The sequence below is a fragment of the Nicotiana attenuata genome, unplaced genomic scaffold, assembly GCF_001879085.1.
Source record: "Nicotiana attenuata strain UT unplaced genomic scaffold, NIATTr2, whole genome shotgun sequence".
In the NCBI taxonomy this organism is placed as follows: domain Eukaryota; kingdom Viridiplantae; phylum Streptophyta; class Magnoliopsida; order Solanales; family Solanaceae; genus Nicotiana; species Nicotiana attenuata.
The window spans coordinates 69,029-96,866 of NW_017673054.1; the positions used below are offsets into that span (position 1 = coordinate 69,029).

Genomic DNA, 27,838 nt, shown 5'->3' on the forward strand with positions numbered 1-27,838 from the left:
CCGGTGCCCAATAACTGACCTTCTAACCTACACAATGTGCATACCCCAACTGATATACTATGTAAACCTTTGTTTTATTATTGCTGGTTTAACCACCATGTGAAGAGATAACATCCACACGTCCTCATAAAGCAGTTCACCATAATCTCCACTCTATTAGCACGGGATTTTGAGTCTCGTGTGTTAAAGATTCTAGTGAAACACATAGGCTTTGATCTCCTTTTTTACGGCACCACACAAAAGAGTCTGATTAAGAACATATCTTCCTTGGTTCATCTCAAACACGGGGCCTAGACAAGTGACTGCTTTCTCCTAAGATGTCTATTACATACAATAAAGACAGAACTACATGCAGAACATGCATACTGAAATTACTAATAAACACCCTTAACTGGCAATTGACCTAAACATGTGGCTTCTTTCCTCTGAAATGCTTACGACACACAATAAAGATAGTAGCACATGCAAAACATGCATACAACCATTAACTGATAACAGGTTTCCAGATGAGATAAATTTCCTTCCTCTAGAAAGCAAAAGGATAGAAGTTATAATCTATATACAACAGAAATCAATTTCAACCAGACAATCATTCAATGTCGCATCAACCTGATCACAGCATGCAATAACGAGGCTACTTTTTCGGAACAATTAAATGGATGCAGTCCATCATAGTTCAACATTTCCAACTTCAAACACGAGTTTACAATCTTGAGCACTTGTTTTTAAGCAAATTAATTATTTGGCTCATTTCAAATTTCAATTCGAAATCTAGAGGTAGCTAGAGTGCTTCACACAATTGACAAAAGAGTAAAACTAGTGCCATAGAGGAAACTTAACAACATTGTACATACCTCATTATAAGAGCAAACAGTAGTGCCATCGCGACCGCCAGGCTCTTGAAAGTTCTTAATATCCTTTGAGACATTTGGGAGAACGACATCATCATATAACCAAAGATCCCTGGTATGTTGTTCATTAATCTCTACAACCCTAGAACCAGCCACTCCCTTACAATAGAGCAACCTGGTATCATAGTTCACATCAAAGCCCCTACCAAGTGCCTGCACTGCATTTATAGCAGTATGAAAAGCTGCTGCTTTGTCCTCCATCACATCCCCCCTCCCCTCTTCCTTCAAATCCAAACTCCCCAAACCCCAAGGGTAACTCCAAATATCAAAGTAACAACAACTAAAAAACTGAGAAACTCAAAATCCAAGAATAACTCAAAAAACCGAATTCAACAAATTCTTCAAACAATCAATCCACAACCCAAAAACCTTTCTGGCAGAAAAATCTCAATTGTGTTGAAATTAGCACACAACATAGATAAAGTTTCAACCTTTTCAAGATTAAACAGCCACCCCCTTTACCACAAAGCTGTAATCTTTACAACCCATATCTCAAAAAAGAAAAACTCTCGAGAATGAGTCAAGTCAAGTATATAGAGCTTCTTCTTAGATTGACTAAAAAGAAATTACCAAGAAAAGATTTTTACCCAAAAATAGTGAAAAGGTCCAGCTTTACTGCATGCCCCCTATCTTGATCTTGAATCTTACATAAAGATTTAGACTTCTGATGCTCTAATACGTCTATGTCTATATATGTATATAAAACATAAATATATAGTGTGTGTCTGTATATGTTTACATGTATATATATATATCTAACAACTCCCTATTTTCTTTACTTTGTGTCTTTGTTGTCTATGTTTTCCAGTATCTAATTCTAAAACATTTATGTCCAATAAATAGGCATGGACTCTTCAGACTTTCTTTTTTACTTGGGGAATGCTCTATTTTATTTACTTTAAATCTGACCCGTTAATTTATCTCTTGTACAAAATGTTGATGTGATCGTACGGTTAAGAAATAGAAAGAGGGTGTACACGTGAGTGGACTTTGACTTATGATATTCACATGGAGTGTGTCATCATAATATTTGAGGAAATCAGTAAAAAAAAATTAAAAGCAAAAGTCTTTTTTCCTTGTCTTACTCATCAATGAGGTTTACCCATCTTTAATTATTCTTTTATCTCTAAATTCAATTTTCACTTTTCTCTTTTTGAAACTTAGATAAAGAAGGAAAATTGCAATTAATTAACGGTCAACATAAAACTAATCTAATTATGATATAATTTATATAGGATTATAAGAATAATTGTGTTTTGGCATCGGCGTGGGAACATGTACATACAAAATATGAATTAATCGAGCCCCAAAGCAAGTATCAGACACCACAAATCAAAGAAAAAAAGATTAAAAATAATTGTCCCATTTGAATAGTATAAGGATTTCAAATTTTACATAGCCATTGTATCAATTCTCTTTTAGATTTATTTTTCAAGAAAAGTTAATTGGAGCAATATTTTGTAATTGAATTTAAGTTATATCTTGTAAGTATAAGGATTTTTTTTACGGAAAAGGCCTAAAAATGCCACTTAACTTTCAGAAATGATCTATCCATGTCATCCGTTAAAAAATGCTCATTTCATGCCACTGCCGTTACACATTTGGCACATCCATGCCATGATTGACTAACGACTCAATTTTTATTTTATTTTTGTAATATTAACCTTGATTAGGTCCACCTACCCAAACCCACCCGATTAAAACTTACCCGAATCATTAACCCAACCCAAACCCTTCATACCAAATCCCCTTCTCTCCAATCGTCTTCCCCAAGATGTAAATCATGGCGGTGGTTGTTATGACGATGATGGTGATGACCACCGTAACATCTCCAAACACCATCTCCACTGCTACCGCTTGTCACCGGAAACTTCCACTCTTCAACCTTGTCTTCTTCTTCTTCAAGTATTTCTTCATCATTTTCTTGAATTGTTTCAATCACTTCTTCTTCATCGTCCAGGGGGAAATCTTCGTTTTCCTCTTCTGTTTCTTCTTCTTCATCACGAATGAGATGTAATCTCAGCCGTCCATCTTGGCCGGAAGCAAGGAGAGTTTCGGGCCGACCAATTTTCACCTCTGTCAACTCTAACCTTCCATCTTTTCTCACCGCACGCATGAAGAAATTTGGCTTTCCATATTGGTTTAAGGACGATAATGGCGGCAGAAACTTCTTTTCTTTCTTCTCCGAATTACTTCTTTGCCAGCACCTTGAACTAAGTGGGGAAGACGACCGGAAAGAAGGGGATTTGGTACGAAGAGTTTGGGTTGGGTTATTGATTTGGGTATGTTTTAACCGGGTCGGGTTTGGGTAGGTGGACCTACCCAAGGTTAAAATTAAGTGGGGCATGGGTTAATTCGGACCAATAACAACAGGTCACGTGGAAATGTGGGTGTTACAAATATTTAAAAAAATAAAAGTTGAGCCGTTAGTCAATAATGGCATGGATGGGCCAAATGTGTAACGGCAGTGGCATGAAATGAGCATTTTTTTTAACGGATGGCATGGATAGACCATTTCTGAAAGTTGAGTGACATTTTTAGGCCTTTTCCGTTTTTTTAATAATATTATTGTAGGTTAATCTATTATACCGGGTTAATTATCTTTCTTATTAAGTTAAAAATTAATATTATCATAGAGATTTACCTATAATTACCTAATAAATGACATGAGCAAGTAAATTTTTTCTAGTTTATAAATATATAGAACTTAAACTCTTTGTAATTAAAGCACTAAATTTTTCTCTTAAAAAAAGGGGGAGGGGGAACTGGTTTGAAACATGAACTTGATTTTATTTTACTTTGAAAAGTAGTAAAGTACATATTATAGTTGACCAAAATGAACCAATTCGAATTTTCGGTTCTAAGAAAGTGGATAGTTGTATTTATTTTTGTTTTATGAACAGTTATTAGAGTTGATCAGACAATCTCAAAAGTAATAAGCTGGAGATGGAGTTTTAGGATTTTGTTTAGTCCCTCCATCCTATTTTAACGGTCGCCTTAGTTCTTTTCATATCTATAAACAAAAATATAAGTTATAATTTACTAACTTACACCTTTTAAATGCTTTTTGAGAATTGAGTAATATTAAAAAAGAACTACTATTTATTTAATATTAAGCGTATGGTTGGAAATAGCTAATAAATTTAGTTGTAAAATCCTAAAGTGAAAATTATTTTTGGGAGAATATTTTTGAACTAAAACGACAGTTAAAATGGGACGGGGAGTAACATTTATTAATTGTTAGTCCTTGGACCTTTGCTTCCACTTGGCATTCATTAGAAGTACTAATGAATAGCTTATAAGCCATTTAAGAGGGGTTTATCATGCAATCTCGTATATTAAATTCTCGCATGGACCAAGAAGAAAACTAATTATTAAACCTACTACGACTGGATTCTGAATGAGTTAAGGTTAACTATGTAATGCAGAATGAGTTAAGGTCAATTATGTAGGGGTGTTTGTGGGACGGATCGGGCGGTTATTTACTTTTAATGATTTGGCTTATCGATTATCGATTAATAAATGTAGTAATTCACTAAGGCACCGGACGAATTGGTATCGTATTAACGATTAGCGGGCGATTATCAGACGGTTTATCGGCTAAAGCAAATAGACAATAAAAAAGAAATAGAGAACTAAAAAAATATTTGTCATTTCCCCACAGAAGTCATGTGCTAGATTATAAAAACAGCTTCTTTTTATCCTACCCTTTTAATTTCTTTTAGGCAATTACAACTAGCTCAATCATAAGATCCATCAAATAATCAACTGCTACATCATCCAAGCTCTTTCCTCCAATTACTTGACAAAAATCCTTCAACAACCTTAATCAGCTTAGTAACTGGAATTTCGTTACCCTCCAGGAATGCTAAATAAGAAACTAAGCATTATTTCAACCAATCTGGTAACCATTTGTGGGTGTTTATTAGATATGAACTAGTTCATATCTACTACCAGTTATGTTATTTTTGTTAGTTTTTTTTTTTTTCCTAATTTTTGTTAGTAGTCAACCATACCAATTCTTGTTCTTAGTCACAGTAGGAGGGGTGCTTATCGGTTGTTATTGAGATGTGATAAATTAGAAATTTAGATTTTAGGCCTTAGGGTTTCAAAAATTACTTTATATACATAGGGGTAAAAGTATAAATATAAAAAATTTTAACGGGTTAATGGTTTATCCGATAAGAAAATTAAGTAATCTGCTCCCAAACCGTTAAGCCGTTAATTATAAAATTTCAATCCGTTCACCAACTGTTACCCCGATACCAATAAGTAATAAGTCATTTTTAGTTTCGGTTAACGGTTATGGTTTGATTTTGAACAGGCCTATAACTATGTAATTATATGATTATTTTTATGTTGATCATCAGCTTACCGCAATTTACTGCATCAGGGATCACCACTTAGCCCGTTTTTATTTTCCTTTGCAAGGGGCACATTGAAGCGACACATTCGACTGGAGGTGCCATGGTGTATGTTACTTGCAGATGAAATAGTTCTGATTGATGAGACGCGGGGTGGTGTCAACTAGAGGCTGGAGGTCTGGAGACTTACCCTTGAGTCTATACGTTTCAAGTTGAGCAGGACCAAGATATAATACTTGGAGTGCAAGTTCAGCGGCGTTACCTAGGAAGCGGACGTGGATGTGAGGCTTGATACTCAAGTCATTCCCAGGAGAGAGAGAGAGAGAGAGAGAGAGAGAGAGAGTTCCAAGTACCTGGGGTCTGTAATTTAGAGTGATGGGAAGATTGATGAGGATGTCACACATCATATTGGAGCAGGATGGATGAAGTGGGGGCTCACTTTCGATGTCTTCGATAAGAATGTGCCATTGAGACTTAAGGTAAGTTATACAAAGTAGTGGTTAGGCCGACTATGTTATATGGGGTAGAATGTTGTCCAGTCAAGAACTGTCACGTCCAAAAGATGAAAGTAGCTGAAATGAGGATGTTGAGATGGATGTGTGAGCATACTAGGTTAGATAAAATTAGGAACGAAGTTATCAGGGACAAGGTGAAAGTGTCCCCCGTGGAGGATAAGATACGAAAGGCGAGGCTTAGATGGTTCGGACATGTTAAATGCCACGACCCAAATTCTCCCTCCATGAATTGTCGTGACGTCACCTAGTCCCTACGACTAGGTAAGCCTAACACTTTACGGAAACAAAATGAAATACATGAAAATTAACAACTAACAGTAACAAATATTATAAATAAAACACTTGAGATGTCGCTCGGTATATACAATAATCAACTCTCGAGATATATGCAACTCTCCCAAGACTCGGAACACCGTAAGTCACAAGCTTCTACGAATTTCTAACTGTTCTATACATCGGTGTCTAAAGAGATAAGGGAAGAATCGGCATAAGGGGATAGAAGGGGACTCCAAGGTCTGCGGACGCGGGCAGATGTACCTTGAAGTCTCCTGAACAGCAGCTACCGTGCAACTAAGCTCGAGGCTGGTAGGAGGTACCTGGATCTGCACACGAAAAATATGTGCAGAAGAGGCATGAGTACACCACAACGGTACCCAGTAAGTGCCAAGCCTAACCTCGGTCGAGTAGTAACGAGGTCAAGTCAGGGCCCTATTGGAATATATATATATATATATATATATATATATATATATATATATATATATATATATATATATATATATATAATAAGACGGAACAAAATATCGCAGTAAAGTAAAGGCCGGAATTTAACCGGAAGAAAATCACAGAAGGGAATACAGTACAGTACACAAAATAGCAACAGGGGATCTCCCGAGATACCATCTCGTAGTCACAAACGTAAATGTGCAGGGGGATCTCCCGGAATACCGTTCCGTAGTCCCAAAGTAAATATGCAGGGGGATCTCCCGGGATATCGTCTCGTAGTCCCAAAGTAAATGTGCAGGAGATCTCCCAGAATACCGTTTCGTAGTCCCAAAGTAAATGTGCAGGGGATTTCCCGAAATATCGTTCCGTAGTCCCAAAGTAAATATGCGGCTCAAACAATGAAATAACAGTTACAGCAAGATTCTACAGTTTAAACTGAGTATAAGTCAAGAGAAAAGTAGGAAAATTCACTAGGCATGTTGCACAGAGTACAGATAAGCATTTAAGACACGTAGGAATGCTATTCTAAGCTAAATAGGATAATTACACACGCTGATGGAACTCAAATAAGAAGAAACAGGTTAATACTCAATAAAAAATGGATTTTACAACAAATAGCCCGTGTACGCACTCGTCACCTCACATACACAACGCTTACATTATCAAAACATTACCAAATCCTAAGGGGATTTCCCCCACACAATATTAGGCAAGCCACTTATCCCGAATCAAGCTCAATCACTCGATAACAATTCCTTTTCCACGAATATCCGACTCAGAATGGCCCGAATCTAGCCAAAATCAATTACATATCATAAATATAACTACAAGAAACTAATCTAGCTAATGAAATCAAAGTTAAAGCAAGAAATTGGAAAATCGCCCTAAAAAGTCTCCCGGGGCCCATGTCTCGGAATCGAGTAAAAATCATCAAATATGAACATCCATTCACTCACGAGTTCACTCGTACCAAAATTATCCAAATCCGGTGTCAAAATCCCAATCAAAACCCAAAATCTTAGTTGAAGAACTTCCTTCCGTTTTTTCTCAATTTTTCACCCCAAATCCAAAATTAAATGATAAAATTAATGATAGATTAGTGGGATATAACCAAAACCAAGTATAGAATCATTACCTAATTGATATCTCTGAAAATCCCTCAAAATCTCGTCCAAATCCGAGCTCCCAAACTCAAGTTTTGATAAAAATGGCCAAACCCTCGTTTTTGAAACTTTATATTCTGCCCAGGTACTTTTTTCTTCGCAAACACGGCATCACTCTCGCAAACGCGATGAACAATTATTTACTGATCCAAAAGTGTCCTCTCGCGAACGCATAGCTTCACTTGCCAGACCCTTCGCGAACGCGATCCCCCCTACACGAACACGTAGAACAAAGTCTTGGGGTCCCAGCTGTTCCATTTTCCTCTACGTGAACACGTTGTACTCCTCGCGTTCGCGATGCTTCCACTGACCACACATTTGCGAACGCGGGCTCCTCTTCGCGAACACGAAGGACAAACTTCTGCAACAAAAATACCAGAAAAATCTGCTATCTTTCCAAAGTCAAAATGATCCGTTGAGCATCCGAAATACACCCGAGGCCCCCGGGACCTCAACCAGACATACCAACAAGTCCTAAAGCACCATAAGAACTTAGTCAAGCCCTAAAATCACATCAAACAACGCTAAAATCATGAATCACCCTCCAATTCAAACTTAAAAAACTTGAAACTTCAAATTTCTACAACCGACGCCGAAACCTATCAAACCACATCCGATTGACCTCAAATTTTGCACACAAGTCATATCCAACATTACAGACCTACTACAACTTCCGGAATCGGATTCCGGCCCCGATATCAAAAAGTCCACTTCCGGTCAAAATCTCCTAAAATTCGACTTTCGCCATTCAAGCCTAAATCATCTACAGACCTCCAAAACACAATTCGGAAACGCCCCTAAGTCCAAAATCACCAACGGAGCTAACGGAATTGACGGAACTCTATTCCGGAGTCGTCTTCACACAGTTCCGACTACGGTCAAAATCCTAACACTTAAGCTTCCGTTTAGGGACTAAGTGTCCCAAAACACTCCAAAAACCAAAATGAAACCTCCCGGCAAGTCACATAAGCAGAAAAAGGTACGGGGGAAGCAGTAAATGGGGGAATCGGGGCTATAACTCTCAAAACGACCGGCCAAGTTGTTACATTAAAATGAGAAGCACAGATATCTCAGTCAGGAGGTGTGAGAGGTTAGCCTTGGGGGTAAGAGGAAGGGTAGAGGTAGGCCAAAGAAGCCTTGGAAAGGTGATCAGGCGGGACATGGCACAACTTGAACTATTCGAGGATATGACCCTTGATAGGAAGGTGTGGAGGTTGAGAATTTGGGTAGAAGGTTAGTGTCGAGCGTTTCCCTTTGTCTCCCTTAGTTCAGTAGTACTGGTGTTAGTATGGTATCATTTTATCTTTAGATAGCTATTACTACATATCTTGTATTGCTATTACTTGCTATCAGTACTTCTTTCACCCTTTATTTTGCTATCTTGGTTTCAGTTTTCTGAATATTTTGTACTGTTATTACTTGCTATCAGTGCTTCTTTCATCTTTTCTTTAGCTGAGGGTCTATCAGAAACAACCTCTCTGCCCGTCCAAGGTAGGAGTAAGGCTGCATCCATCCTACCCTCTCCAAACTCCACTTTTGGGAATACACTGAGTTGTTGTTGTTGTTGTTAATTAATTTGAGACCATCTATAATCATATTGTTAGAGTTAAAAAAAATGGAGTCAGTAAAAGGGAAAAAGAGAAAAGATAGAGAGACATACCTAGCAACTATTATTAGAACCATCTACATATATGTTTTGAAAGTTCCTCCACCAAGTAAAACAATTCAAACTTCAACTAACTCTGATAAAAGTTCACCACCAAAATGATTAGGATTTAGCAGGTGGAATCTGTACTCTGTATTACACATTTAAGTTAAAAATAATAGTAGCTTTGAAGTGGATAAGTTTCACAAGACAAATATTTTCACTCTTTTAAGTTTGATCAGTCATACACCATCCATAACTGCACATGTTTCACATGCTAAAATTCTACATAACTGTTTCAAAAACGGATGCAGAAAAACTATGTTCTCATGATGTTTCATCCTTCGTCATCTTCTAATAATAACACAATAAAGAATCGCTTTCTAATCGCTCTGGAACAATTATGAGATTCTGCTTCTGGTGGCTTGTGGGAAAAAGATCCCACAAAGAGTTATACAGTATGAAAATAACAATCATTCAGCGGGCCTACCAATATCTCAATTCAAAATAGGAGTGTTACATACTTTAAAAATTAGCCTAAGATGAATAACATTCTGAAGAGCAACATATATTGTTAGAAATATCTGCTGAGAAGCAGCCATCACTATCCTGTGATAAATGCAAAAGAAAACTGTTACCATACGGCCTACGCTACAGAGATTCCCATAGAAATGAGAGGATTGGATATGAACAAGAAAGTACAGGTAATAAACTTCCTTTACAATGACATTAACTACTTGTTTTCCTTCCTTTGTTTTTGTTTATTGGTTAATCGACTAACATTGTTTCTGTTCAACACTTGTCATCCCTCTGCTTGAGAAGATGTCCTACCGCGTAAAGTGTTGAAAATTTTGCCAGCTTACTGTGAGTTCTTAGCCTTCTTTGCAGCAAAAAGTTGGCGAAGGAAAGCAAATTTTCCCCTTGCTCGCGCAGAAAACTCAACAATGGTACCATTGCTGGCAACCGTCTGCTCCACAGAATCTGTTGGTGGTACGGATGGTGTGGGAGGTGGAAGTGTGAAGAGATACGCAGTAAGCATCCGGATTATCTGGCTGAAGCTTGGTCGCATATTAGGGTCTTCCACCCAACATGATTGTATGATAAATGCCATGTCAGCAGAAATATCTTCTGGAAGACCAGGTCTCTCTTGCTGCATTTCCGTGTCATATAAACCAACTTAATACATAAAACAAACTCAGAAGAACTCCAGTAAATGATCAGTAACAAGATAGATTTCATTAAAAAAGCCAAATGTAAATGATAGTTTAGCTTACACCCTTCAGAGTCAAATACTAGAAACTGCACCTCTAACTTCTAAGGGCACAATTTTACTTCAGTTACCCTCATATACACCTTAATGTAATGCATGGAAGCCAAGGAATGTTGACTATGACTTTTGCAACAAGAGTTATGAAACCTAGCTAATCAAGAGAAGAGAATAATCTGAAGCAATCACGACCATGGTACAAGACAAATTACGTTCGCCATGTGATAGCATTTCAATTAAAAAATTTGCTACATGCATAAACCAAGGATTTTTGGGCATTTCAGCTCATTCCTGATGCATTTACTTCTCCATCCAAATTTGCTTGTCAACTTTGACTTGGCATGATGATCAAGAGAAGTGTTGAAAGTTTGGCTTAAATCATATTTGCATCATAGAAAAATAGGTAAAGTGTATTGTTATGAGAATAAATGTGAGCCCCCTAAAATTTCTTGTGATATTTAATAAGGAAAGTGGACAACATATTGATGCAACGCCAAAAGAAAAGTAGGAGAAGTTTATCAGGATGAGACTAACAAAAAGATATAATCTAGTACTTGCAAGTAGCTGGCAAAGAGGAACTGGCGATGCAACATTTTATGTCTCAGCACCATTGAGTGTATATTTATTAACACTCCCTTTTGTTTGAGGCAGTAATGTTATTTGATGTCAGCATACAGAACTGATGCTTGTGTCATGCCTCCATTTTCTAGACAACTAATGCTTGAGAACCTTTTAAGGGTATCGCTGCCAGTGAACCAGGCCAAGTTGCGGAAAAGTTGTGCGTGGCTCACTTACATATAGCCTTGTCAAGATCAAAGCCATGAAGCCCTACACCTATGTTGCTCGGACTCTTCAAAAATGCCGTCAGGTGCATTTTTGGAGGATCCGACATGGGTGCGGCAGTAGTTGGAGAGTCCAAGCAATATAGCCCTACAACTTACGCGGACCAGCTTGAGTGCCTCTTGAGCTTCTATTAGTTTGGTTACTCTCCATCTGTATTTTCATGTGAAGTAATTTAGAGTCTGACCCTTTTATATACACAAGTCCCACAGTACAACTTACCGTAACTCTGATACCTATCACGCACTTATTTTCAAATCCTCTATTATCTTGTCTCTCGCTAATCCAAGCCACCACCCTTCATTGGATCAAACTCTTTCTTTCTCCAAACTCCATTGTTTAAAAGGCCTCGACTAACGAAATAACTCTCGCCACCACCCTTCTGTTTCATCTCCTAGCCCCACTAAAAAGACTAATAAATCAACAATCAATCAACCATGCTTCAATCCTATTTAAAAATGAATCATTTGGAACCGCCTCCAGGGCTTTGGTCTAGTCGTAGGAACACAACTGTGATGTGTGAGTTAAGCGCAAGTCACAGGTTCAAACCCTGTTGGGATAAAAGCCTGGTAATTTTTTGGAAAAGTTTAAGGAAATTGCCCAATATCCACTGAGTTTCGGACCGCGCATCACTATCCTTCGAGAATTTCTCAGTGATAGAAGAAATGAATCCTCTGTAACCATTCCACTTCCAATTATTAAAAAAATTAGTCTTTTACAGCAGGCTAAAGGTTGTCTAGAACTAGAGGATCTCTAGTCTTCCATTTATCTCTACTCAAACTGAAAATATTCATGGAAAATGGAGCTGAGATCATAGGAACCAGACTCTTGTCACAACCTCAGTGATACACTCTGATCTCAAGGCACAACATAATGCTTCTTGACATATGCAGGTCTAGTTATCTGGTTCTCATAATATCAGCCAGAGGTAACCAAAATATGATCGTTTGAAGAACTCCTAAGGATTCAAAGACAGCAACTTAATGTTGCATTAGGAAAGGAAGTGAGGTACTTTCATTATATATAGGCTATAGCAACACGGTATGCATTGTTCAAATACCAGCTAGGGAAACAGTCAATCACATTTCCCTCCATATAAAACACAAGTGCCGGCTGAGTGTTGGACATTTTTTCCTCTCCTTTAGTGGCTTACCAGGGTGATTCCCCCCATTGCAAAGGACTTTTCAGTTAGCTGGAGTGGTTGTTACTCGGGCAGAAATAGAAAAAATTGGAACTGAATTTCAAAAATGTTTAAATTGAAATAAATGGTTGGAGAGGAACAGAAGAATGCTTCAAGGGAAAGTACCAATGAAAGATCTTAAAATCTGATAACTCAATCTTTTCTACAATATTGATAACGATAAATCCAAGTTTTCAGTTTTGAAACTCTGTAGATAATGGACCCGGGCTTGTACTGTTCTCCACTTAAACACCAGATTGGGTTCAATAGCCAGGATTCATACTCATGACGTACACCTACCATACATCCCGTGATGTATTACCTTTGCCGTTGAACCCAAGACCTGGGAGCAGCCGATAACTCATTTTTTCTACCCTGGTGCAAGGATAACCACCCTTCTTCTTGTGATCTGTTAACCTTGTAGACGTGGATGAGCTAAACTTGTAAAGCTTACTGTTTTGGGGAGGATATAACCATTCAATTGTGTTACTGTATGTTTCTTGAATATCCTTATTTTAACTGGATGTGGTACCCCCTTGGCACCCATTAATGAGATTGATATCTTTACCTTTAAAAAGGAGTAGTTCTTCTTGAACCATCTTTAGCACTCTTTATTAGCATCCATTGTAGGGGTGTGCATTTGAATCGGTTTATCGAGAAATCGAATCGATTATTTGTTATCGGTTTATCGATTTTTCGATTTCGATTTCGAAATTTTCCTTATCGAGTTATCGATTTCGATTTCGATTTTGTCCTCTTCGGTTTATCGGTTTATCGATAAACCGATAAGAAATACTAAAAAACAAAAAAATTAATTTTTTTTGATTTTTTTTTAATTTTTTTTTACCCTTATTCTATAATACCCTTTCCTTTACCCTAAGTTCCTAACCCTATTATTTCATCTACCACATTTAAGGAATGATCATACTTAAAGCTCAAGGGAATGAAGTTCAAATTAATGGAAAATAGAATTAGCCGTGATGATGTATTTTTTTTTATACCGTTGGAGTGTTGGTGGCATACATTTGATCCCTTATTTTAGTTTCGTTGCATGTGCTTGTTGACACAATTTTTATGTTATAAACGGTTCGTCTTATTTTAGCTTCTTTTGGTCCATATTAGTTAGGCGTGTTTATAGCGATATACTTTTCTTACTGGTGTAATCGATAACCGAATCGATAAGCCCCAAAAATCGATAAATCGAAATCGAAAAAATCGAAACCTTATTGAAACGATAACGATAAGCATATGTACAAATCGATAATCGATAAGTAATTATCGATAAGGATCAAAATCGAATCGATAAATCGAATGCACACCCCTAATCCATTGTCAACTGCATAAGCTTTTGATCTGGATGTGGAGATCTGATAGGAAGTCAAATGACAGCATGTGTAATTGTTTTTAAGGGATTGGGGGGGGGTGGGGGGGGGGGGGTTATATTTTAATTCAATGATTTCCACAAATTTATAAAGGAGGCAGCCTTTTCTACATTCTTTTTTCACAAGCTAAAACTGAATCGTAGATCAAGGCTTTCCAATCCTCGAGCAAGCCAAGCTCGAGGCGCGGGATTTCTTAATGAACTTAATCCAAAGGGTTGGCTCTTTAACAGTCATAATCAAAAATAACAAATAGCATACCTCATTGTACTGCAATAATTATACCCAGGAACAATAGTATGAAGACAGAAAAACCCTCTTTACCTTGAAAGCAGCAGCATAAGCAGCTTGCAAATTCGACATTCCTTCAAATGGCATGCGGTTCGTCAGTAATTCCCACAAGACAATACCAAAACTATAAACATCAACCTTGTTATTGTAATGCTTCTTCTCCCCCTGACGCAATGTGACGGTGCTGTACAACTGCCAAAAAAAAATAATTGAGATAATTGAGAAACTTGAAAATTCAAGATAAACCATATAAAAGGTATTGAAAGTGACCCAAGTAAGAATATATTCAAAAGAAAAAATATAAGAGAGAAACGACAAAAGATTTGAACTTTGATCATCAAGGCATTAGTGCACACCTTTATATCATAAAATATATAGTAGACTAACAGGAGTTCATTGCGGAATTCCAATAGGAGTATCACAAAATAATTAGACTTTTGAGTCACCAAACTACCAAATTAAACATGAAGGATAGTAGTTTATAAAGGCGACTGGAAAAACGATGACAGCAACATAGAACAGCCTTAAAGATAATAAATTGGATCTGAATATCATCAAACCAAAGTACTCTGTTTATCCCTTTGAAAGTTAAAAATGGAAATAGTTCAAGGCTTGCTTCAAATCAAGATCATAATATTGTAATTCAGAAGAACAGAAGAGAAATTAGAAATTACACCTGAAGATTTTCCTTTTAATTTTTTTGGGGGGATAACCTGAAGATTCCCGAGGGATAATGGTGCACAGTTTGAGACTTGGCGGATAATGGGCTCCCCCCCCCCCCCCCAAACCCTTTCCCACTTAAATATCATGCTTTTGTATGTCACAAAGTCTAGAACTGTGACATGCGCCTAATCCACACATCCCCCACTGTGTTCTTAGTTCTTACCACTAGACCAAAGCCATGGGACATAGATTTCCTTTGAAATATAAGTTAAGGAAACTCCTTTTACATAATAGATGTCACTTTGGTTGTCAACATCATCTATTCACTCTTTGACACTTTTCATCTCTATCCTGCAAATAATTCTGATGGGTCACTACTTGAGCATATATTCCTACGAGGTAGCCAGCAGGTACATAATCCTACTCGTCATCATAATTACCAGTCTTTACTAATCTATGAGATGAGAAAATGCAAAAGTGTGAATCTGCTCACATTTCATTAGTGGAATCATAGTTACTGTCCCTAACCATTCTATTCCACCATGTAAGTTGATATTACCAATAATTTAATCCTCCATACAGAAAGCTATTGATACATAAATAGGTACAAAATAATAATAACCGGCTACGTTTGAAGTGATGTTTATTGACATGTCTAGTGGAGGAAATTACACGGTTCACTCGTTAAAATATGGTGCTTGAATAACAAGTGGCTAAATTAGATACAAACCTCAGGTGCCATCCACCGGTATGTCCCAGTTTCTGCCGTCATCATCTCAGTGAGGGTCTCTTCCCTAGCTAGCCCAAAATCTGCAAGCTTCACAGACTTCTGATTGGCCGTGAGCAACAAATTGTCTGCATAAATGACATTTCCAGATGTGCACTTTCTTAGACAGGAAACGATCAAAAAAAAAAAGAAAAAAAAAACCACACTAAAACATGAAATAGGAATGGTAATAAGAGACTGATGCCAACTTAAGAATAAAACTCCAAGTTAGGAGCATAAACTGACCCATACATCAACTAAGAATGAGTGTTCTATCCACTTTTGGCTTCCCTAGATATTGAGATTCTTTTTATAAAAAGAAGAAAGAATTGAGATGGCAAGCAATGAAGTGAAATATATACCACAATGTCTGCACTAATAACTTCTTCCTTCAATGGTACTTAGATTACTGACCATAGAAGAGCCAACATAAAATGATAAGATAACCCAGAAAAAGAACTATCCAGCAGTAAAATATTGATGGATAAAATAATATAGTCCAAAACCATAATATTTGGCCTGTTTAACATTTCAATGGATAACTACAATAACAAAAAGAAAAAAGAAAAAAGTCTTGTACAGCTCGGCTAGCCAAGTGGTACCAGGTTTTAGATCTCTATGTATAATGCCATTGGCATGTAAACATTCCATGGCCCGAGCAATGTCAAGCGCATAACTTAAGGCGACATGAAGATCAAGCACTTCTGGACGAATGCTGACTAAGTACTTCCGAAGGGACATTCCAGGAAGCAGCTCTGTCACTATAACCATCAAAGGATCCTTGCAAGCTCCAATAAACTGCAAAGAAATCAGAATTTACTAGCTAACACCATAGGGCTTGCTAAACTTAACAAAAGAAAGCTGCTCAAGGGAAGTTAAAAGCAGCACTTTGAAAAGATAATCAGAATAGTATTATTTCAGAGTCTAATGAAGTCGGAAGAGAAAGAAAAATGATACGGGGTACTTACTTTTACAAGATTCTCATGTTTTACTCTTGACATCATAACAACTTCCCGAACAAAACGGCTTCCAAGTGAAGCTCTTTCTTCCGAGGTTTTACCGCCATTTAGAACTTTTATCGCAACAATTTGATCACCATACCTGGAGAGACATGAAGCATTTTTTCCGATAAATGAAAAATGTACAATAAAGCCAGACAGCAGATAATCCAAAATATAGCAAAAAGCACAAATATTTTCGATCTTCCTATTGTTTAAATGACAGAAATTGTTGCGTTTGACTGCCTCTCAAGACAAAAAATGAAAATAGCCAAACTAGAAAAAACACAAGAAGAAAATAGTTACTCTCAGTTACTATATAAGACTCAACGAATATATCAATTTCAAATGGCAAGCAAACTCTCATGTTATATTTTCTGACTAAGATAGCATTTACCTAACTAGTAAACCAATGGAACAGTAACACTGGCCAATCACCTAAAATAAAATCCACAAGTTACAGCATCACAATTTTCAAGTAACTGGCAGAACAACAATGATGATCAGCACTACATTAAAAAAAATTATGGGTAATATTGCGCGAAAGGCGTTACATACCTTCCTTCATAAACTTTTCCATGAGCCCCCTCACCAATTTTGGTTCCAATAAAGAGTTGTTTTGGATCCACCAACACTCTCTCATCAATAGATAATTGATTTGAGGGTACTACTGATGATCCATTTCGTGATACGCCTTCAACGTATTTCTGTACACTACCAACAGGAGTTTCTTCCTCTTCTCTTTCTCTACTCTTCTCACTGCAACTCATGGTTGCAAAATTCTCAATCAGATTATCCCTGAATGCCTCATCCTCAACTCAACCCTTTGATCCTACAAATTACTTGCAAATAACAACTCTGCCCCCATCACTCAAAAAGTCAATACTATCTTCTCATGTTACAATATGAATATTTGATCCTAGCAAACACTTGAACCCTCATAAGCAACGCTTCTTCCTTTAACTTCCTAATAAAAGTAGAAGAATTTAAAACCAAAATATGCCTCCAAAACTTCAAACACCCAAAAGATCTAAAAATCAAGAATCACATAAAAAGATAACCCCTTTTCTTGAAAAAGAAAAAAGAAGGACTTGATTTTTAAACTAAAATCAAGAAACTAGCAGTCTTTGGACAGTGTGCAGATTAAAACAACCCCCAAAAAAACTAAAAGCAAGAACCTTCAAAGGAAGCAACAAGAGGAGCTAAAAAAGAAACTTATATAAAAAAATATGTATACTATCAATACAAATTTCATGCATAGATAAGGACCTAACAAGCAACTCTAAAGACCCCCTATAAAGCTTTGAACTTTACTCTTCTTTTTTTGTCTTTTGGTCCCCTTTTTTGGGGGGGGGGGGTTACGGGGTGGGTTTGAAAAGGGGGGTTAGACCTTCATTATAAATATGACCTGGAGAAATCATGCTAGTAAACGATGAACAATGTTCATGTTCCACAAGACCGCAAAAAAAAAACTGAACAATAAAGTTGGTAACTTCAAGGTGGCTCGAAAATGAGCACACCAGGCTTTCTCTTCTTGACTCGAAAGGAAGGTAGTTGNACGTTAAATATATGGATGGCTCGGGCTGCACGCCGCAGTGGGTACCGGAGTGTACCATCATATGCATTGCATTTCACTCATGCATTTGTTCCTATTTGTCTTATTCGTCATGACATTTCAACACTCTCATTTCATTGGCTTCCATGCTACTTCCTGCGCTAATTGCCTGATATCCTGGTGCTATTTGTTGACGGAGTGTTGTGCCCGAGGGGCTGACTTTTGTGCTGGCTTGCACTACTTGCTTCGCATTCATTTGCTTGACTGTTGGAAAAAGACATTTTTAAAAGAGGTTTTAAAACTGAGCCCAGATATTTCTAAAGATTTCACATTTTCACTATTTTTCTCAAAGGGTTACACTGTCCTATATAGCATGATGGATTGCTTTACGTGATTTCTTGCTGCTCAGTTATTATTTACTTTTATTACTCACTGAGTTGGAGTACTCACTTTACTCCCTGCACCTCGCGTGCAGATGCAGGTATTTGTTTACCCGGTAGCGGGTTTGAGCTGGTTGAGGATTTTGCTATCGTAGCTGAGCAAGGTGACCGCCAGCGTTCGCGGCACCGAATTCTTCTTTTTTATTCTAAATTTTAATCCATGTATTACAGGCCTTGTAGTTGTATTAAAAATCCTTCTAGATGCTCGTGACTTGTGACACCCCGGTCGGGCTGTGTTGGGATGATTCCCTATTTTTATCACTTTTCTTCCGCACTTACGGGAATTTTTATTAATGGTTTAGACTTATTCATGCTAAGTAATTATTAAGGAGTTGTTGGTGTTCTGTTGGCTGGCCTTGTCTTCACGAGAGGCGCCATCACGACCGGGTTTGGAAATTGGGTCGTGACAATTATAGCATTAATGGCGGCAAGTATTCCCGCTTTTATAAAATCCACTTCCCAAATATTTAATTGATGAATAAATGGCAAGTTGGGGGACTATCTGTATTGGAAAAAAATTAGATTTACATATTAAAGTAATTGAAAGATGACGTGTCATGACACGGGGGCTGGTCAAAAGAATGATAATAAGCAAAGAGGCACGAGTTGCAACAGATACGAGTGAAAACGCAAGAAGAGGCACGGGACGATATTCAAAAAGACTCGACGCTCGTACCTATTCAAGTATAAAAGCTGAGAAGAATGAACCTGACAGTGCAGAAGAGTCCAGATACAGTATTTAATAAACATTAAATACTGAAAGCGTTAGAGAATTTGTATTAAATTATAATGATTATGTAACGTAGCATTTAATGCCTTTAATCGGCCATAATGACCTTATTATGACAAAGGCAAAACGTATAACTTAGAAATAGCTATAAAAGGGAGAAGACTGATCATTTGTAGACACACGAAAATCATCTGAATATACGGATTTATTTTGTTTCCTGTTATCTATTGGTTGTCAAAATCCATTTGTTTTATTCGTTTTCGATTATCAGTAACCCGGGTTCTTCTAAAAATAGAGCTTTGACTGAAATTCTATTTTTTGGTTAAACAAATTGGTTTTGTTATCGGGAATCTGATAATCTATTCTTTCTTAACCTATCTGTTTCTTTACATCAACAATCATGTCAAATGTTAACGATAACACCCAAGGAAACCAAGGAAACCATCAACTCCAAGGGGACCCACAAGATGTTCACACTCCGATCCCTTCTCCACAAAGTTCGCCTCGGCGATCTCGAGAAGGAACTCCTGATGGATCTCACTCAAATGCAAATGCTCAATTTGACAATGATGAAGCTATCAATGAAGCTTTGCAGAAATTGATCGCTCAACAGGTCGATAAAGCTCTTGAGGCCTTTGCCATCCAGTTACCTGTTGCACCATCAACACCAATTCCAAATACCAATACTTTGGAAAACCCTCGTTCTGGGCTTGTTAATTCAGGCAGTGGTGGAATCCCCAGTGAATCACGAGAGGGAGAACCAGGTAACTTAGTCAATTCCGATTTACAAAATTTAGTTCTAACATTGCAGTTTCAGCTCAAGGAACAAAGTGACCGCATAGAGCAAATACCTGGAGTCCCGCCTGTAATCAGAGGAATCGATATAGACAAATATTTACAGCAACCTTGGAAGCCAAGTGCTGCTCCACTACCAATTCCAAAGAAGTTCAAAATGCCTGATATTCCAAAATATGATGGAACAACTGATCCACGAGACCACGTGACTGCATTCACAACTGGCGTAAAAGGCAATGATTTGACTAAACAAGAAATTGAATAAGTATTGGTCAAAAAATTCGGCGAAACACTCACTAAGGGAGCTTTAACATGGTATTCTCTTTTACTTGAGAATTCCATAAATTCTTTTGATGAGCTTGCAGATTTGTTTATCAAAGCACATTCGGGGGCTCAAAAAGTCGAAAAGAGAATGGAGGATATTTTCAAAATCAAACAAGGGGACTCCCAGTTGCTTAGAGAGTTCGTGGATAGATTCCAGCGTGAAAGAATGACGTTACCACGTGTACCAGATAATTGGGCAGCTATAGCTTTCACTAGTAATTTGAATGAAAAAAGCTCAGAAGCTACGAGGCGACTCAAGGAAAGTCTTCGTGAATTCCCAGCAACGACATGGAATGATGTTTACAACAGGTATAGCACAAAGTTAAGGATCGAAGAAGATATTATCTCGCGGTCCAAAAAGAAGAAAAGGTGAGTTCAAGACGGGCGGAAATAGAAAAAAGGTCCGGTAAAAGCAGGTACGAACCATATATGGGCCCAGCTGGAAAAGATTCACGGTCAAAACATGATCAGTCAAGGTACGATCATAGATCCAGAAATAGAGAATTGGGCTCATCATCGAGGTATGGAAACGATCGTAACACACGAGAGTCACGAGATGATGATAGAAATCTGAAGGCACGATTTGGCGGTCATAATTTTAATGTAAGCACTTCTGAGCTCGTGGCTGTTTCAAGAAGCATGGGTGACAAGGTGCGGTGGCCAAAAGAAATGAGATCAAATCCAAACAGGCGGAATCCCGATCATTGGTGCGAGTTTCACAATGATCATGGTCATAAAACAGCAGATTGTAGGTTGCTACAAGGAGAGGTTGATCATCTATTGAAGCAAGGGTATCTCACCGAATTATTCAGTGAGAAAGGTAAGCAAGCATACATGAAGAATAGACAGGAGCCTCCAAAACCGCCTTCTCCCAAAAGAACCGTCAATGTTATACGCGGAGGGGAAGAAATCAATGGTGTGACGTACACAACAGTCAATAAAGTTTCCAAAGTCACGATTACCCACGGGAAGCGGGTGCGACAGGTGTTGGAGGAAGAAAGCATTACGTTTGATGATGCAGATGCGGATGGCGTATTAACTCCACATAACGATGCACTGGTAATATCTTTACTTATACATGATACTAATGTGAAACGAGTTTTGATTGATCCAGGAAGCTCCATGAACATTATCCTACTAAGAGTACTACATGAGATGCAAGCTGAGGATAAAATAGTACCAAAAGCGCATACTTTGTCTGGATTCGATAATACCAGCGTTGTGACGGAAGGGGAAGTAATACTTACCACATTCGCAGAAGGAGTTGTGAAAGATACGAAGTTTCAGGTAGTGGAGCTGGAAATGGCTTACAACCTAATTCTAGGTAGGCCATGGATTACGAGATGGATGTTGTTCCGTCGACCTTACATCAAGTCATTAAATTTCCATCACCGTGGGGAATATGTCAAATCCGTGGAGATCAACAGACATCTAGGAGCATTAACTCCGTAGCAGATTCAAGTACGAGAAATGAAGAAAAATAGCAATTACAGAATTCAGTTGAGGATACCAAAACGCAAACCTCAACTGAACAAGGGCGAACAGATGTATATTCAAGGCCCGATTCCATTGAAGAACCAGAAGAAAACAAAAATATCAAAACAAAGATCGAAGAACCAGAGGCTGTAGTATTATTTGTATATTGGCCTGAAAGGAAAATCTACATCGGGGCCAATCTTAGCCAAGACATGAAACGTAAGTTGATTGAATTTTTAAAAGCCAGCGCAGATTGTTTTGCTTGGTCCCATTCTGATATGACAGGTATACCACCGGAGGTAATGACTCTCAAATTAAACAAAGACCCGTCTTATCGACCTATCAAACAAAAGAAGAGAAAGCAAGGAACTTTCAAAAATCAGGTGATTCAAGATGAGGTCCAAAAATTATTAAACAATGGATCTATCCGTGAGGTAAAGTATCCTAATTGGTTAGCCAACACTGTTGTGGTACCTAAAAAGAACAGTAAATGGCGAGTTTGTGTAGATTACACAGATTTTAACAAAGCTTATCCTAAAGATTCTTTTCCATTACCACATATAGATCAACTAATTGATGCTACTGCAGGACATGAGTTGTTAAGTTTTTTAGATGCATACTCAGGATACAACCAAATCAAAATGGATCCCATAGATGAAGAAAAAACTTCATTTATAACTGACAGGGGGACTTACTGCTATAAAGTAATGTCTTTTGGTCTCAAAAATGCTGGTGCAAAATATCAAAGATTGGTGACCAAAATGTTTCAAGATCATCTGGGAAAAACTATGGAGGTCTATATAGACGATATGCTCGTCAAAAGTCAACATTTAGGGGATCATATATCACATTTGTCAGAAACATTTCAGAGCTTGCAGAAATTTAATATGAAGCTAAATCCTGAGAAATGTGCATTCGGTGTTGCATCAGGTAAGTTTTTAGGCTTTCTTGTTTCTAACCGTGGTATTGAAGTAAATCCCGCACAGATTAAAGCCATTGAGGAAATCCCTGACATGCTTACAAGTAAAAAAGAGGTACAGAGGTTGACGGGGAGAATTGCAGCCTTGGGGAGATTTATTTCCAAATCATCCGAAAAATGCTTTAAATTCTTTTCTGCCCTCAAAAAGCAAGATCCGTTTGAATGGAGAGTGTCAACAGGCACTAAAAAATTTGAAAACATACCTGTCAAATCCGCCGTTGCTTGCAAAACCAAAGGTTGGAGAAAGATTGCTCATCTATCTTGCCGTCTCAGAAGTAGCGGTAAGTGTTGTTTTAGTTCGAGAAGACCAAGGTAAACAATCTCCAATTTATTATTTCAGTAAATCATTATTAGATGCGGCGACACGGTATCCTCAATTAGAAAAGCTTGCACTTGCATTAATATGGCATCTAGAAAGCTAAGGCCTTATTTTCAATGTCATCCCATTATCGTAGTAACTGCTTATCCATTACGCAATATATTACACAAGCATGAGTTGTCTGGTAGGTTAGCTAAATGGGCTATAGAACTAAGTGAATATGATATCACATACCAACCCAGAACCGCGATAAAATCTCAAGTACTAGCAGATTTTTTAGCTGATTTTAGCCAGGGAATGCAATTAGAAGCGGAAAAAGAATTACAGGTGTTTAACGGGTCTAATCCAGGACATTGGACCTTATTTACTGATGGTTCATCTAATGTAAAGGGATCAGGTTTAGGAATTGATTTGGTGCCACCTACGGGTGAAACTATTCGTCAAGCCATAAAATGCCATTCTATAACTAACAATGAGGCAGAGTATGAAGCTGTGATTGCAGGTTTGGAACTGGCACGAGAACTTGACATTAATCAAATCGTAATCAAAAGCGATTCACAGCTCGTAGTTAACCAAATGCTGGGGACTTATACCCCCAGGGAAGCACGAATGCAGCAATACTTAGAAAAGGTACGGGATTCGCTTAGGCAATTTCAAACTTGGAAAGTCACGCAGATACCAAGAGATGAAAATGGCGAAGCATATGCCCTAGCTAATATCGCATCTGCGGCAGATGTGGCAAGCAATGAAAATGCTTCTGTAATTCATTTGTTTCATTCAGTACTCGATCTAGACAAAAATGAGGTAAACTTCAATAATTTAACCTGGGATTGGAGAAACGAGATTGTCGCTTTTTTGCAGTATGGTACCGTCCCTGAAGATAAGAAAAAAGCCCACGCGCTTCGGAAAAAGGCTGCACGATATTGTTTGAAGCAAGGTAATCTTTATCGAAAGATGTTCGGTGGCCCCTTAGCAAGATGCCTCGGACCTTCTCAAACAGAATATATAATGAGAGAGATACACGAGGGACATTGTGGAAATCACGCGGGAGGAAGATCACCGGTAAGAACCATGATTAGAACAAGCTACTATTGGCCTAAAATGGAAGAAGAAGCAGAGAATTTCGTGGCTAAATGTGATAAGTGACAAACATATGGAAACAACATGCATAGACCTGCAGAACTATTACATCCGGTCATTGCACCGTGGCCCTTTATGAAATGGGGAATGGATATCGTGGGACCATTACCACAAGCAAAGGGACAGGTAAAGTTTCTACTTGTACTCACTGATTACTTTACTAAATGGGTAGAAGCAGGAGCATTTAAACAGGTACGGGAAAAAGAGGTCAGAGATTTCATTTGGCGAAATATCATATGTCGATTCGGTGTACCAAAGGAAATCGTGTGTGATAACGGCCCACAATTTATAGGCGCTCAAATCACAGAATTTTTACAAAGCTGGCAAATCAAAAGGATTACGTCCACACCTTACCACCCAGTAGGTAATGGACAAGCGGAGTCAACAAATAAAGTCATTATCAACAATTTGAAAAAACGGTTAGAAGAATCTAAAGGCAATTGGCCAGAAGTGTTACCTGGTGTTTTATGGGCGTATCGCACAACAACAAAAACAAGCACAGGTGAAACACCATTTTCATTGGTGTACGGGGCTGAAGCTTTAATTCCGGTTGAAATAGGGGAACCAAGCACGAGGTATACGCAGGCGTCAGAAGAAACTAATGAAGAGGAAATGCGCATAAACCTTGACCTACTTGAAGGACGAAGAGAAACTGCATTAATAAGAATGGCAGCACAAAAACAAGTCATTGAACGATATTACAATCGGAAGGCACGATTAAGATACTTCAAGATTGGGGACTTCGTGCTCAAGAAAGTTTTTCAATCCACGAAGACAGCCAATACCGGAAAATTAAGTCCAACTTGGGAAGGACCTTACAGGATTCATGGTATTGCGGGAAAAGGAGCATACGAGCTGGAAACTATGTATCTTCACATTGGAATGCCGTTCACCTGAAGAGATACTATTTCTAAAAGAATACCCACGGTCAGGTATCTTCATTTTAAAATTCTATTTTTGAATTGATAAAAGTTTTACTAACGATTTTAGATGATAGGCAAAAAGCTAGCCCGTACTAAATGATGAATCATGACCTGCAAGGCACGTGGAATAAATTAAAATTCCCGGTCTAGGGTTACAACTATTCTGATAGAAATTCAGACGGGTTAAGCAGTCTTCATCTATAATCGCACCTCCGAGTCCCGTGTGTTTTTCCTTTTCAGGGAAAGGACCGAATGAGAGGAACAATCAAGTGCTCGAGGCTTCATGCTTCAACGCTCAAACACTTGGGGGACTATATGATATATACGTAGACAAATGTATAAAGAAGACAAAGAAGATTGAGAAGCAATCAAAAGTTCAAGCCTAATCAACTTATTGAAAGAGTTAAGTGCAGAGCAAAAACCAATGAAAGATAGTCACGAGCTAAGGCAAAGACGAAACCTTACCATAGTTAGGTTAAAGGCAATGTACTGAAACAGGTTATAGATAAAAACCTTGTATTTAAAGTACGTATACTAAAACGGGTTATTACATAAAAACCTTGTATTTTATTCTTTCTTTTAAATCTGTTGTGAGGAAACAGCTACGAAAAAGTTATAGATGTTATTTAAATACATGTAAAGTGTTACTTAAACTAGGCAAAGTTCAAATAAAAAACTTGTCAAAGTTCTTTCAAGAAACATGTGTATTCCTATCTCTTTTGTCGTATGCTAACACCATTATGAAGTTGAGACGTCTTCTTCATTAAGTGTCGAATATAAAAGGGCCATCTTTTATAATTCATGATTGATTAAGACATTCATGAGAAAAAGAAAGCATTTTACAAAATAAAAATGCAAGTTATTCAGTAAGTCCTTAAAAATAAAGGCAAGAATAAACAAAACAGAAGCTTAAACAGTAACGTAAACTTCATAATATTAAAAAGTTTAGACTAAGTATGAACTTAGTCATAAACTTTTTAGTTCATTAAACAAAATTCCCCATAAAAGGTCTGGGGACTTAACGTTTTCCACAAACCCTTAAAAAGACCAAGGGTTACAACCACCACCAAGAAAAAAACAAAAAGCAACAAAGGAATTTAAACTTTTCACTGGGAACTTGAAGGAACTAAAACAGGGACATCAACAACAGCGGGTAGCTCAGCTTGACTCGAAGGAGTGGGGATACCCATATCATCTTCAACTTGTTCAGAAACTTCAGCCACGGGAGAAGAGAAATCTTGGTTCTGCTGAGTCTTCTCGAGAGCCTCTTTGATCTTGGTTAACTCAGATTCTAAGTTGAAATTCTCCTGGCTAACTTGAACGAGGGTATCATGGCGAGAATTTAGAAATGCCCAACTCACTTCAAGGGCAGATTTCTCTTCAAGGATCTCATAATCTCTTTCCCAATCAGCAATTTCATTTCTTAATTTTTCATTTTCAGCCAAGGCAGATTCATGAGAAGCTTGGAGAGCAGCTTGAGAACTCTCTAAAAAGCAAACCTTATCAGAAGATTCCCGGAGGTCTTCTTGAGTTTGTGTCAGTGTTTGCACAAGTTCTCCAGCATATGCTTCTTTCTGAGCCAAGAGAGCCTTCAACTCTCTAATCTCCTCACTAGCCTTGGAAAGTTGCTCAAAAAAAGAGGTTTCAAGATGCAACTTTTCTTTATTCGCTTGACTTAAGGAAGCTTTTACAACTGCCAGCTCTGAAGTCAAGGCCCTTACCTGCTGCTCCAAGGTACTTTAATTTTCTTCTAGGGTTTCCACATAGGGGTGTGCATTCGAATCGGTTTATCGATAAATCGAATCGATTATTTGTTATCGGTTTATCGATATCGGTTTATCGATTTTTCGATTTCGATTTCGAAATTTTCCTTATCGAGTTATCGATTTCGATTTCGATTTTGTCCTCTTCGGTTTATCGGTTTATCGATAAACCGATAAGAAATACTAAAAAACAAAAAAATTAATTTTTTTTTGATTTTTTTTATATTTTTTTTACCCTTATTCTATAATACCCTTTCCTTTACCCCAAGCTCCTAACCCTATTATTTCATCTACCACATTTAAGGAATTATCATACTTAAAGCTCAAGGGAATGAAGTTCAAATTAATGGAAAATAGAATTAGCCGTGATGATGTATTTTTTTTATACCGTTGGAGTGTTGGTGGCATACATTTGATCCCTTACTTTAGTTTCGTTGCATGTGCTTGTTGACACAATTTTTATGTTATAAACGGTGTTCGTCTTATTTTAGCTTCTTTTGGTCCATATTAGTTAGGCGTGTTTATAGCGATATACTTTCAGTGGAATCCCGCAAATTTTCTTACTGGTGTAATCGATAACCGAATCGATAAGCCCCAAAAATCGATAAATCGAAATCGAAAAAATCGAAACCTTATTGAAACGATAACGATAAGCATATGTACAAATCGATAATCGATAAGTAATT

General features: G+C 37.7%; 2 protein-coding genes across 2 annotated transcripts in view; both read right to left on the minus strand.

Moving 5' to 3' along the window:
* Positions 1-1,718, minus strand: part of LOC109215307 (MACPF domain-containing protein CAD1-like) — a 6,241-nt gene extending 4,523 nt beyond the window's left edge. The window contains exon 1 of the mRNA XM_019379345.1: positions 855-1,718. Coding sequence (XP_019234890.1) covers positions 855-1,112 — 258 coding nt within the window. The 5' untranslated portion in view covers positions 1,113-1,718. The remainder of the gene's footprint in view (positions 1-854) is intronic.
* Positions 1,719-9,785: 8,067 nt separating this feature from the next.
* Positions 9,786-18,064, minus strand: LOC109215306 (serine/threonine-protein kinase HT1). Its single transcript, XM_019379343.1, has 6 exons — positions 17,267-18,064; positions 16,679-16,811; positions 16,313-16,508; positions 15,675-15,799; positions 14,315-14,473; positions 9,786-10,474 (listed from the first exon to the last, which is right to left on the minus strand). Exons 1-6 carry the CDS (start codon positions 17,476-17,478, stop codon positions 10,184-10,186), a joined length of 1,116 nt encoding a protein of 371 aa, XP_019234888.1. The 5' UTR covers positions 17,479-18,064; the 3' UTR covers positions 9,786-10,183.
* Between the last annotated feature and the right edge of the window lie 9,774 nt (positions 18,065-27,838).

Bases quoted from the DNA above. Each gene is read 5' to 3' on its own strand.
- LOC109215306 (XM_019379343.1), bottom strand. From the start codon at position 17,478: ATGAGTTGCAGTGAGAAGAGTAGAGAAAGAGAAGAGGAAGAAACTCCT. The intron at 16,509-16,678 runs GTAAGTACCCCG...ATTTCTTTGCAG, and splicing joins AACATGAGAATCTTGTAAAA to TTTATTGGAGCTTGCAAGGA. The intron at 10,475-14,314 runs GTAAAGAGGGTT...ACGGAAATGCAG, and splicing joins CTTATGCTGCTGCTTTCAAG to CAAGAGAGACCTGGTCTTCC.